This window comes from Bidens hawaiensis, unplaced genomic scaffold (genome assembly GCF_021521415.1).
Source record: "Bidens hawaiensis isolate Kalapana, Puna unplaced genomic scaffold, B.hawaiensis_p1.1 tig00000055_1, whole genome shotgun sequence".
NCBI lineage: Eukaryota > Viridiplantae > Streptophyta > Magnoliopsida > Asterales > Asteraceae > Bidens > Bidens hawaiensis.
The window spans coordinates 8,025,575-8,038,552 of record NW_027491016.1 but is presented as its reverse complement, the minus strand read 5'-3'; the positions used below and the strand labels follow the sequence as shown (position 1 = coordinate 8,038,552).

The 12,978-nt window shown below is 31.3% G+C and overlaps 1 protein-coding gene across 2 annotated transcripts; it reads left to right on the top strand.

The window, feature by feature from the left end:
* The first annotated feature begins 4,481 nt into the window (after positions 1–4,481).
* On the top strand, positions 4,482–10,830 carry LOC143555245 (exocyst complex component SEC6-like). 2 transcript variants are annotated; one of them, XM_077044905.1, is made up of 25 exons: positions 4,482–4,615; positions 4,707–4,745; positions 4,815–4,903; positions 4,982–5,072; positions 5,148–5,237; positions 5,336–5,415; positions 5,525–5,617; positions 6,387–6,413; positions 6,520–6,627; positions 6,698–6,833; positions 6,910–6,954; positions 7,662–7,717; positions 7,808–7,916; positions 7,981–8,121; positions 8,202–8,381; positions 8,481–8,564; positions 8,647–8,733; positions 8,808–8,852; positions 8,947–9,025; positions 9,102–9,171; positions 9,254–9,341; positions 9,437–9,526; positions 10,354–10,470; positions 10,548–10,610; positions 10,680–10,830. In XM_077044905.1, exons 1-25 carry the CDS (start codon positions 4,487–4,489, stop codon positions 10,812–10,814), a joined length of 2,271 nt encoding a protein of 756 aa, XP_076901020.1. In that variant the 5' UTR covers positions 4,482–4,486; the 3' UTR covers positions 10,815–10,830. The 2 variants fall into 2 exon arrangements, with proteins under 2 accessions (XP_076901020.1, XP_076900975.1); XM_077044860.1 differs by having other exon boundaries at positions 10,548–10,830.
* The last annotated feature ends 2,148 nt before the right edge of the window (positions 10,831–12,978 follow it).

Sequence of the window (12,978 nt, the reverse complement as noted above, 5' to 3'; positions counted from 1 at the left end):
AAAAGCAAAGACTAACTATCGGGATTGAAAAAGTTATACAATAATTTAGATTAGGGGATTTTAATATATTTTTATTAGCAATTTATATTGTAATATTATATTTGAGTTTAACGAAATTTTTAACGATGTTTATTATTTAAATTAAAATTTTAACACTAATATGAGAGTTATGATATTATAATGTACGTTTTAAATGGGAATTATATCTCGAATACTAATTATGTTAACGAACTAAAAACTAACGAATTTTAACTCCAAAAGAATTAAGGTTAATGGATTAAAGCTAACGAACTAATTAATATTAAAGTTGCAAAGAACTATATTATTTAAATATTATTTCAACTAATAAATTATTACTAATATGGGAATTTAATTATTTACGATGCACGGATTTTATCCTAAAACGACTATTTTAGCGTTTATAAAGATTATCGAAAAAGAATTATAAAGTGAACGAAATGGAAATAAACATCACGAACTTAACGAATATGAAAAAGCTGGGTTTTTAGGCGCAAATAGATTAAGTTTAATTTATAATCAATTTTATTTAGTTTAAAATAATTTTATTTTATTTTTAATAATTTTAATGATTTATTTGGTTAAAGATAATAAAGAAAAAGGATTCAAAAAAACAAATTAAAAAGAGAATGGGTTCGGTCTTTCTAAACACAAACACAAGAGTTACCAGTTGAGCCATATTGCATATTTGTTATTAAAATGGAAACATATATATATTTATAATAGCTTTCAACTTCATCTTCCCCACCAAAACCCTAGATTCTCAAACCATTAATCCGTACCATAGTTGTCCAAATTAGTTTAGGGGTTTTGATTTACGGCTTAATACGATCAAAATTCATATGTAAATTACCTGGAAGATGATGAACGGCGACTCGTCGAAAAGTAACCTTGACGGATTAATTAAGAATTTCAGAGAGTATATTAGATTAATATGATGTTTGGGATGAGTTTAGATGAAATTTTGGGTTCATTTTATAGAGTCAACTGAAGTGTTAAATCGTTAACTGAGTCTTTGATTATTTGGCCGGCGGTTACGCGGCTACGGGATTAAATCCATGATTCCAGGCCGTTAAAACGCAATTAGAGGGTTGACTAACGATTTCTGTTAAATTATAAAGTCGTTATGCTATTTTATTGGGTCAAAAAAATGGGTTTTCCGGAGTCTCCGGGCTCGCCGGAGCCGATATTCCGGCGGCCGGAATAATGTTGACGGAAAAACGGTGAGGGGCTGGTGGTGGTTATATTTATTGTTTTATTAGCATAATTTAAATTAAACTTTCACTTATGGTCCCTCAACTCTCCTAAATCTTTCAAATTATATTAGAAATCAAATTAAGATATATTACCAAATGAACCTTGCACTTTGAAATATATTAAAGATGAATTTAAAGTTATAAAACTAGGATATTTTGTATATTATTACCCGTATAACTTGGAAATTGTTTAAACCATAAACTTTAAAAATCCCAGAATTCCATTATTTGATTGAAAATCATAGAAAAGAAACAAACGTTGAACTTAAATAATTGGAAATATTATATAAATGATGAACGCCGAACAAAATGCATTGAAACGATGAAACGAGTCGGTTTAACGAATACGAGTACCAAATACAAATGAAAATGACGAAAGACACATAAAAACAAGCAACGAGACTTGAGATTAAAATATTATATATATATATATATATAAACAAAACCGAAACTTTAAAATGGGTCGGGTTTTCAGGTTTGAAAAGTAACAAATGTTACACATTACTCTACCGGGTTGAGTTTTGAGGTACATCAGTTTATTTGGTTTTGGAGGTGTCTTACGATGTGGTTATAGGAGAGTTGATCGAGCGTTGATAGAAGCACTAGTTGAAAGGTGGCGGCCCGAAACAAACACATTTCACCTACCTTTTGGTGAGGCCACTGTAACCTTGGAGGATGTTAACGTTCTATAGGGGTTACCAATTGAGGGCGAGGCATTAACTGGGTTCGAAGGTTCGTTTGAATACAATGAACAAAGGCATATGTGCCTAACTTACTTAGGTTTTGATACACAACCATCTGATTATAAAAATAATATGGTAAAACTCAGTACTATGCAATTTTTTATGTTAGAAAACCCAATAACTGATGAATCAACAGATGAGGAATGTATGCAGCATGCACGTTGTGTTTGCTTAATACTTGCGACTAACAATGTATTAGCAGACACGAATAACTGGTTCACGTCATTACTTTTATTAACTCATTTAACTGACTTTAGTTTTTGCATTCCTGTGATCTCTATAGATGCCACCCATCTAAGGGGCACTTACAAAGGAAAAATATTGATGGTGGTTTCCAAAAATGCAAACAACATGATCTTGCCGATTGTGTACGCAATGGTGGATGAAGAAACAAACGAGAGCTGGAAGTGGTTTCTTCAACAATTTGCTGAGAACGTTGAAGACCCCGCTTGAATATACCTTTAAAAGAGAAGTTGAACAATACGCCATACACTACACAACCTCTTATAATTGTTCAATGGACTTTCCTCACCGCATGTGGACAATCTTCCATAATCGTGAAATAAGGGTTCGACAACACAGAGTATACCCTTATTCAACACGTCATCAAAGGTTCATGGTGGAGACATCCCTACAACATCGGACGAATCTGGCTACGGTCCTTATACAGTAGAATTCCAAGAAATAACCTGCTCTTGTGGTAAGTGGCAAATTTATCGGTTCCCGTGTAGCCATGCAATTGCAGTTTGCCACCACATATGTGAAAGTCTAAGAAAAAATGCTGATCCAAGGTTTTATACATAAACATACCGTGCACAATACAGTAACCAGTATTTTTCGGTGCCTCATAAACAAGATTGGATGTACGGTGGTTGGCGAATTCATGGGGACCCATCAAAGATAACTATCGTAAGGGGAAGACGACGTGCGAGGAGGATGCATAACGAGATGGATGCTAGCTACGCTTAGGAAAGGACGGGTCGTAGGTGTTCTGGTTGTAAAGCAACGGGTCACAGGATCAACAATTGTCCAAACCGACAAAATTATTATTGTATTTTTTATCATGTATTTGAGTTTCTGTTTGTTTTATTTCATGTTTTTAATATTAGTAGTGTTTTTCAGTGTATTTTATTCCATGTTTCGTGTTTTTAATATTATTACTGTTTTTCATTTTATTTTATTTCATATTTTAATATTATTACTACTTTTATAAAATATGTACTTTACATTTAAATTTATAAAAAATCTACGTTTATAAAACTATTCAAAATTCAATGTAAGTTAAAAACACTAGGGGTATGTTTGGTATGACGTAATGAAATGGACGTGGGAATGAAATGGACCAAAGAATGAAATGGACCATTATCATTTCATTATTATGTTTGGTTACCATATAGGAATGGAATGATCATCCCTTTTTTTTATTATTATTCCAGTGGTAATAGTAATAAATAATATTAATAATATGAATATTTGTATTAACTCATTTTTAAGACCTACGCGTTTTAACGAGACCACTAAAGCAAATAAAACCAATCATAAAAATGTTAAATCACGTATGCATGTTATGAAGCGTTGACTTGTCAAAAAATTTTAATAATATTTATAATGCGATAATAACTCTAATATAATAATTGTTATATTATAATATAAAAAATAATGATAATTTAATAAAAATAATAGCAATAATATAATAATCCAATAATGTAATAATAATAATATAATAATAATAATCATATTATTATTATTGTTGTTGTTGTTGATTAAATTCATTGAAGGAATGAAAAAAAAAACACCTACAGGAATGAAAATCCTATATTTAAAAAGAATTTCATTTACTATGGAATGGTTCATTCCATTACCACATGACAACAAAACATGGTCTTTTTCATTCTTTTGAAATGGCATGTTCCATTCCACTTCTCATTCCCTTATACCAAACGCTATCTAGGATAAGGGGTTAATTTGGTTTGTTAAAAAAACTAACTGGGTTAACTTGGTTTGTTAAAAACTAACGCCGGTTAACGGGGTGAAATGGGTTTCCTCCTAATCCGCCATTGAGAATGACGGATTAGAGCTAAACCGCAATCTTAGCATATTAACCTATCTCCTTAATCTTTTTTTACCAACCCATTAAGCTAATTCTATTTCTAAAATACACCAATTTGAAAAAAATATCCAGCCCAATATGCTGAAAATAGAAGTGAAGATGAAAAGGAAAGGAATGGAAAAGCAAGTTTTGCGTGATCGATCACGTCTTCGTCTTCTTATTCTTCATCTTCATGCAGTCGGTTTTCATTTGAATCAGATTAAATGTCTTCTGTCCTATTCCTATTCCTATTCCTATTCCTATGCATATTCATTCATTCACATGATGACTTAAACCTATTCATAATTCATCAGAAAGAAATTTGTTCACGAACGAAGTAATGAATTTTGTTTGTTGAGGCGTTTATTATTTCAGGCAAGATGATGGTCGAAGATCTCGGAATCGAAGCCAAGGAGTCTGCAGTTCGCGAGGTTGCCAAGCTCTTGCCCCTTCGTGAGCTTTTGCTTTCCATTTCTTCTATCAAGGCCGATTACATTGCACGACAACAGGTAGCTTCACTCTGTTACATGATGATGATGATGATGATAGAAACCTATCACAAGTATAAAAGAATATTATATAATACGTTGTGCCTTTCAGGCGAATGATGCACAACTTAGCACCATGGTTGCTGAACAGGTATATCTTGTTGCCTTCTTTGAACGTTTAGTGAACTTGATTTATCATGTTTATGCATATTGTTTACAGGTTGAGCAAGCACAAGCTGGTCTAAAAGCACTTGCTGCATCTGAGAAGGCTGTACATCATCTCCGTGGGAACTTTATTAGTACCGAGAGGTACATTTGAAGTCACTTATACAAGTCTTTTGATTTGGGTTGGACATACGTACTTGACTTATACTAATGCTCATGCAGGTTATGTAAAGAATGCCAAACATTAATAGAGAATCATGACCAGATTAAGCTTCTTAGCAATGCACGAAATAACTTAAACACCACATTGAGGGTATGTATGCATCTAAAGTTTATGTAACTTTTAATCCCTGCAACAATTTTAAAATAATATTAATGTCACTGTTAGGATGTAGAGGGGATGATGTCAATTTCAGTGGAAGCTGCTGTAGCAAAGGATTCTTTAAGTGATGAAAAAGAGCTCATCAACACGTATGAGGTATGAGTGCAATGTTACACAAAACATAAAAAAGTTAGTCTTATGTTTAAAACATGATATCTTGAACCTTCGTCTGTTTTTTTTTTAATAATTTTCAGAGGTTAACAGCTCTTGATGGAAAGAGGAGGTTTGCATTAGCTACTGCAGGATCTCATAAAGAGGAGGCTGGCAGATTAAAGTCAGGATCAAATTCTCTGATTTATAATTTTAATTTTTACATTTTGATGACTTGTAAAAAGCTCTTTATAGTTTTTGGGTTGACATTTTTATTATGGGAAATAATACAGTGAATATTTTGAAGAAGTAGATCGGACATGGGATACATTTGAGCAGAAGTTATGGTCACATATTTCCAGCTTTTTTGAACTTGCTAAAGAAAGGTATGCTAATTTACATTTGTACCCTTCAATATCTAGGTGCTTTAGTATCTACCATGCTATCTGATTTCATAATCTCAAAATTTGAAGTTATAAATGAAGATGTTCTTTGTAGGCCTGTAAACGAACCGAACGGACAGGAATAGTGCATGCTCATGTTCATTTGTTTAACTTTAACTGCACAAATGATCAAACACAAACAGTTCAACGAACGGGGTTTTCCTGTTCGTGTTCATTTATGTTTGTTTCTCAACAGTATAAATGAATGGTTCACGAAGGTAAACAAACACGAATGAATATAAACAAACATAACTGAATATAGATGAAAACAAATATAACTGAACGAAATGCAATTAAAAGTGAAAGTGTACATCAACCTGTAGGCCTTAAAAATTAAATAAACTAGACTAAACTGTATTGGGTGATATTTTAATTTCATAAAACTAAACGAAATTGGGAGCTATCATATTTTAACGAATATGTATATAAACGTAAACTAACGAGCATAAAAGAACAAACGTGCATGAATAAAAGAACGTAAACCAACTTAAATAAGCGAACATTCACAAACGTAAATGAATGAACGATACATGTGTTCATGTTCGTTCACTCCACTAAATGAGCAAAAAATAGTTCGTGTTTGTTCGTTTATTAAATAAATGAACATCCGATCGAATGGTTCACGAACTGTTTAATAAATATTTGGTTTGTTTACAGACTTAGTTTTTAGTATGCCATGTTTCTTAATTTGGAACTATTTTCTTAATTGCAGCCCGCAAACACTTGTGCGTGCTTTAAGGTATGTTTATTGTTTAACAATCTTAATGTTATCTTGATACAGTTTATTGATTCTTCTAGAAACCTTTTTCTCTGACACTAGAACACTTAATATACTACACTTGCAGGGTTGTTGAAATGCAAGAAATTCTTGATGAGCAAGTTGCTGAAGAAGCGGCTGAGGCTGAAGGTGATGCTGCAATGGCATCAGTAGGAAATCCTCAAAGAGGTGCCAAGTAAGTATTATTTTTATTAAATTAAATTTACGTGTTAATTGAACCTAGTTATACTTTTTTATAAATGCAGAAAAGTTGCTATTGCAATTGCATCTTCTAAGAGCTTTGCATTGCAAAAGGCAAAACAGGGAAAAGGCTACAAAGATAAATGTTATGAGCAGTTAACAAAAACTGTTGAAAAAAAATTTAGCAAACTTTTATCGGAGGTACTTCTTCAACCTATATATACAATTTTGTATCGTATTTTTTTAACATATAATTTCAGCAATATCCTTGTGACAGGATGCCTTTGAAAACCTTAAAGGCGCAATAGATGAGGCAAAAAAGGTATGCTCATCAATTTAATTCCAGTTAAAAATAAGGATTAAATTATCAGCTGAGCAGGATTGTAAATGAACAGAACCAGCACGTACAGGGCTTCTTCATTTAACTCTAAATGAACAAACAACCGAACACAAACAATTAAACAAACGGGATTTTCTTGTTCATGTTCATTCGCTAAGAAAAAGAGCATGTTCGTATTCGTTTTCGTTTATGTTTGTTTATTAATAGTATAAACGAACGGTTCACGAATGCTAACGAACAGAACTGAACATAGATGAACAAATATAACTGAGGGAACATCAATTAAAATTTAGAAGAAATTTAGAAGTAAGCGTGAACATCAATTTGTGGGCCTTAAAAGATAATAAAACTAGACTAAATTGTAATGTGTAATATTTAATTTCATAAAACTTGCCTAAATTGTAATGGGCCCAAAAAAATTAGATGAATATATAAACAAAAGAACTTAAAAACGTAAATTGTCAAACATAGACGAACGGATGTAAATGAACGAAAGTTCATGAACATAAATAAATGACCAGACATGTGTTCATGTTTGTTCGTTTAACTAAATGTACAAAAAATATTGTTCATGTGTGTTCTTTTTGTTAAATAATTGAACATAAATGAACTTTCCTTCAAGGGGTTTACTGAACGTTCGGTTTGTTTACCGGCCCATATCTTAGCATTTATTTGTAAATTATTTTCAGATCGGGGAAGAGTTGGGAGCCATATACGATCATGTTGCGCCTTGTTTTCCTCCAAGGTTTGTTTTTTAATTTCTATTTTTCTTTGTTACTTGATTTTAGTCTTTATGTTTTTAGCTCTTTTCTAATTTGAATTATTGTTCTTGCAGATATGAAATATTCCAGCTCATGGTGAATTTATACACAGAGAGGTTTATTCAGTGGCTTAGGCTGCTAAGTGATCGTGCTAATGATATTACAAATATTGAAATCTTAAAGGTATTTTTTCATTTAATTTCTTATCATTGTTCTTATTGTTAAACTATTATTATATTAAAATTAGGTAACTGGGTGGGTGAATGAGTACCAAGATAGCTTAATTCAACTTGGAGTTGATGAGTCATTAGCTCAAGTTTGTTCAGAAAGTGGTTCAATGGATCCGTTAATGGATTCATACGTTGAAAGAATGCAATCAACAACAAGGGTAAACTTCATGTTATCATCAATTCTTTCTTCATATTGTGTTACTGATAGTCTTTTGGCCTTTTATTTTAACTGTTTCAGAAATGGTATCTGAATATTCTCGAAGCCGATAAGGTCCAACCGCCAAAGTTGACCGATGAAGGGAAACTTTATACTCCAGCTGCTGTTGACTTATTTAGAATCCTTGGAGAACAAGTACAAATTGTTACAGAAAATAGCACAGAAATCATGTTATACAGAATTGCTTTATGCATCAATCAGGTATATATATATACAAATTAAAACAATGTGTTTATAGAAGATATTAATGCTATATGCTATAAAAGATATTAATGCTATATGCTAAATAATTTATTTCAGGTAATGATTGATTTCCAAGAAGCTGTAAAAAAGAATCTGGAAGAACCTGCTTCTGAAATTGGTTTAGAACCATTATGTGCAATGGTTTGCAGTTTCTGTGTTTATTTATATAAAATATAGATTAAACACGTGCCAGAGTCCACTCTAATTTTTTTTATAATGACAGATTAATAATAATTTGCGTTGTTATGATCTTGCAATGGAGCTTGGTTCTAGCACGATTGAAGCCCTTTCAGAATATTACGCGGATCAGGTTATTTTTACATGAAAAGCCAAAACTATTTTGTTTTGTGATCATGGTCAAACTAGTTTGACTTTTTGCAACAGGTTGATTTTGATGACACTTGTAAAGGCTTTCTGGAGGTTGCAAAGGTAAGTTATATTTTTATTACTATTATAGTATTAAGCTAGCCCTGTGTAGAGTTTTTAATATGTTTTATTTATTAATCTTTTCTAATTGATTTAGGAAGCTGTACATCAAACTGTCATTTTCATATTTGATGACCCCGGTACACAGGAATTAGTGGTCAAACTTTATCATAAAGGTAATTTTTTTCTTTTTATCATCGTCAATTTATTTTTTTATTTTTATTGAATTATGGATTTTTACTGTGCATGCAGAGTGGAGTGAAGGACAGATTACTGAATCACTAGTGGAAACATTTGATGATTATTTTAAGGATATTAAGATGCAAGTTTCAACTTTCAAGCTTTAACAATAATATGTATTTTTGTAGGCCATGTGATTTTAATCACGACATCATAATTTTCAGGTTTATTGAAGATAGATCATATAAGCGATTTGTTGATTCTTGTTTGGAACAAACGGTCATTTCTTATGTTGACCATCTTTTATCTCAGGTTTTTATATAATCATCTTTAATTTTTTTTTTGTCTACTTTTAGTGTTATTTTCTCTAGGATGTAAATAAAAGTCAAAATTACTTTTTATTGTAGAAAAATTACATCAAAGAGGAAACGATCGAACGGATGAAACTCGATGAAGAGGTTCTTATGGATTTCTTCACCAAACACACAAGCACTAAAGTAAGTTCCTAAAACACAATAATCTGAATTACTGAGGTGACAATTTGACCCGCTTACTTATGACTGAGACATTTTTTGTTGAACTTTTTATTTTTTCAACTCACTAGGCATGTAAACAAACTGAATTTTAAGTGAACCGTTTGACAGGATGTTTGTTTATTTAATAATGAACATGAACAAAATTTTTTGTTCATTTAGATAAATGAATGAACATGGACACATGTTATGTTCGTGTACATTCGTTTGCGTTCATTCCTCTAAATTCGTTTGTTTACGTTTATTTAAGTTTGTTCGTTTGCATTCTTTAATATATTCATTGAATTTTTAGGCTCATTACAGTTGAATCTAGTTTTAACAACTTTTTTAGGCCCAACACATTGTTGATCACATTTACTTTTAATCGGTTTTATCTCAGTCATGTCCGTTCATCTAGTTTTAAACTATACCGTTAGCGACCGAACATAAATGAACACAAACATATTAATATTATTAACAAATGAACGCGGAAGAGAAAGCTATGTTCGTTTAACGAACGAACACAAACATGCTTCATTCATGTTTTTTTGGTTCATTTACAAGCCTAAATTGGTCAAATGGAAAAACTAGTTAGAAGGGAGTAAATTACATGAATGGTCCCGTTTATGCTCAGATTTCGATTTCACTTTTGGTCCTTAATTATGTGAAAGTACATCACTGGTCCAGACGGACCAAACTTACGCATTAACTTAGCACAGATGGTCTTTGACATGGATGATGCTTAACTTTCCTGTAAGTGTGTGTGAAATGACTAGAATACCCTTTAATCTTTTATGGTTTGGTGTGTGCAGAATGTTGAAAACAGACTGAGGATATTAATTGATTTAAGAGAGCTTGCCTCAGCCGAGAGCCCAGATACTTTCACTCTCGTTTATACAAATATTCTTGAACATCAACCCGACTGCCCAGTAAGTATAGTTCGATTGTGTATAATTTGGTAACTTATTCGTAGCTAATTTTAAATCACTTTTAATGATGATTGCAGCCTGAAGTTGTTGAGAAGATTGTTGGACTGCGAGAAGGAATTCCACGTAAAGATGCAAAGGAGGTATGCAATATGTTATGCTCGTTAACCTTAAATTCTGTCTTCACACGTTTATTGTTGTCACAAAACCAGGTTGTACGCGAATGCAAGGAAATATATGAGAGCTCTCTCATAGATGGATATCCTGCGAGGAATGGTTTTGTGTTTTCCAAACTGAAGTTGCTCAACACATCAAAAATCACTAATATTTTCCGAAAGCTTCATTAGTTTTGTTGAATTGGTGTTATTTTTTGAATTCCCGTATGCATTTATGCTAGTTGATACTATATTTTGAAACGATATAGAGATGGTTACCAGAATTTTGAAGCACCATAAGTTTAATATAGCGAGTATTCATGATTGGATTTGAATGAAAATAGCCAGTTTAATATAGCGAGTATTCATGATTGGATTTGAATGAATATAGCCATGTTTTGTCTCAATATAACGTTGGCGTCACCTGTACTTGTTGGTTAGTTGTAGTTGTGGAATGTTAGAGCATTCACTACGGATTCTCTATTTTTTAGTAATGGTTAAAAATGGTTGTGAGAGTAGGAGAGAGAAAATGTTATTTTTTACGGTTAAATTTGGAGAAGAGCACTGTTCATCTCTATAATTTTTTAATGTTTTTAAAAGTGATTGTGAGTGAATGAGAGAGAAAAGATAATGATAAAAGTATAAAAAAATATTATTTAATTGAAAATGAGAGAGAAAATATAGTGTTTTTAGTGTAATTATAGAGATTTTTACTTTTTTTTTTGTGTTTTTATTAAATTTTGAGTTATGATTTTTTATTTATTTATTTATAAGTGTTTCTAAAGGGTTTTTTTTTGTGTGGCTATAAATCCTTCTCATTCTTCTCATTTTTGTCTCCCTTTATAGAATAATTTGACCCTTGAATGAGAATGCTCTTACACACACACACACACACACACACACACACACAGGGTTGAGTTATTCTACAAAAGCCAACAAAATAAGAAATGTGAGAAGCATAGTTGATTAACATGTGTTAAGTGGGGACCAAAGGTAAAAGAGTATAAAAGTAATGCTACATATTTTCTCTCTCCACATGCAAGTCACATGTCAATTCTCCCATCATTTTAAAACGTCCATAACTTTTTCATGCAACATTATTTTTTTAAAAAAAATTCACCATAATAACAAGCATTTTTATCTTTAATATGAGTATCACTTTGTTATATAAAAATTAAAAAAAAAATACGTCATTGTGTATTTCTGTTTGTTATTGTGTTTTTCTCGTCATTGTGTCTTTCAAATCATCATTGTATATTTTTTTTAAATTGCTAATAATATGGTTGTGTAATAATAATATGTAAATATAATGATAAAATAACAACAAATTATCTAATACATAAAACACATGATGAATGTATATTTCACAATTACATGAAACGTAATACACAATGATGAATACATATAACACAATGACCTAAAACGTAAAACACAATGGTGAATACATATAACACAATGACCTGAAACGCAAAAAAAAATGAAAACTACATATTACACAATGACATGAACGTAATACACAATAACTAAAACACAATGATAAGTAGTAAGACAAATGATGAGCAAAAAGACACAATGACAAACAAAAATACACAATGATGTAATCTTTGTTTTAATTGATATATTTAATATGAGTATCAATTGATCGCACAATGACCAAAATCTATAACACAATGCATAGAAAAACCCAATTAAAAATCATAATGAACAATCAATAACACAACATAGAAAACCCACTATTTTTTTTTTATTTTTATATAACAATATGGTACTCATATTAAAGATATAAAAACGTTTGTTATTATGGTGAAATTTTTTTAAAAAAATAATGTTGCATGAAAAAGTTATGGACGTTTTAAAATGGTGGGGGAATTGACATGTGCCTTGCATGTGAAAAAATAAAATCAACAAAAGTGGGTTATTACCTTTATGCATTTTTCATCAATTTATTTTCTTAAATTAATCTCCACCATTCAAATCTAAGATTAATGGATTAGATTCATTCTCACCTTTCTTATTTTTGTTGTCCTTTGTATTTTAACTTTACCATATATATATATATCTGTCACACCCCGACCAATGAAGGCAGAAACGTCGAGGCACGACATGATTGTTCATTGCACAATGACATTATAAAGTGACAATATTTAAACAACTCATTTAAATCCATATCATAATAAATAACACAACAATTGTTCATATAAAATGCCAAATAGATAGATAAACAAATAACTTGTTCTTTCATTTTCTAATATCCTAAAGCCAAGATGATAAGTTTTTTCAAATAATCCAATCAAGCTAACATCAAACCTGTAACATTGCATAAAATAGAATTTGTCAACACAAAGGTTGGTAGCAG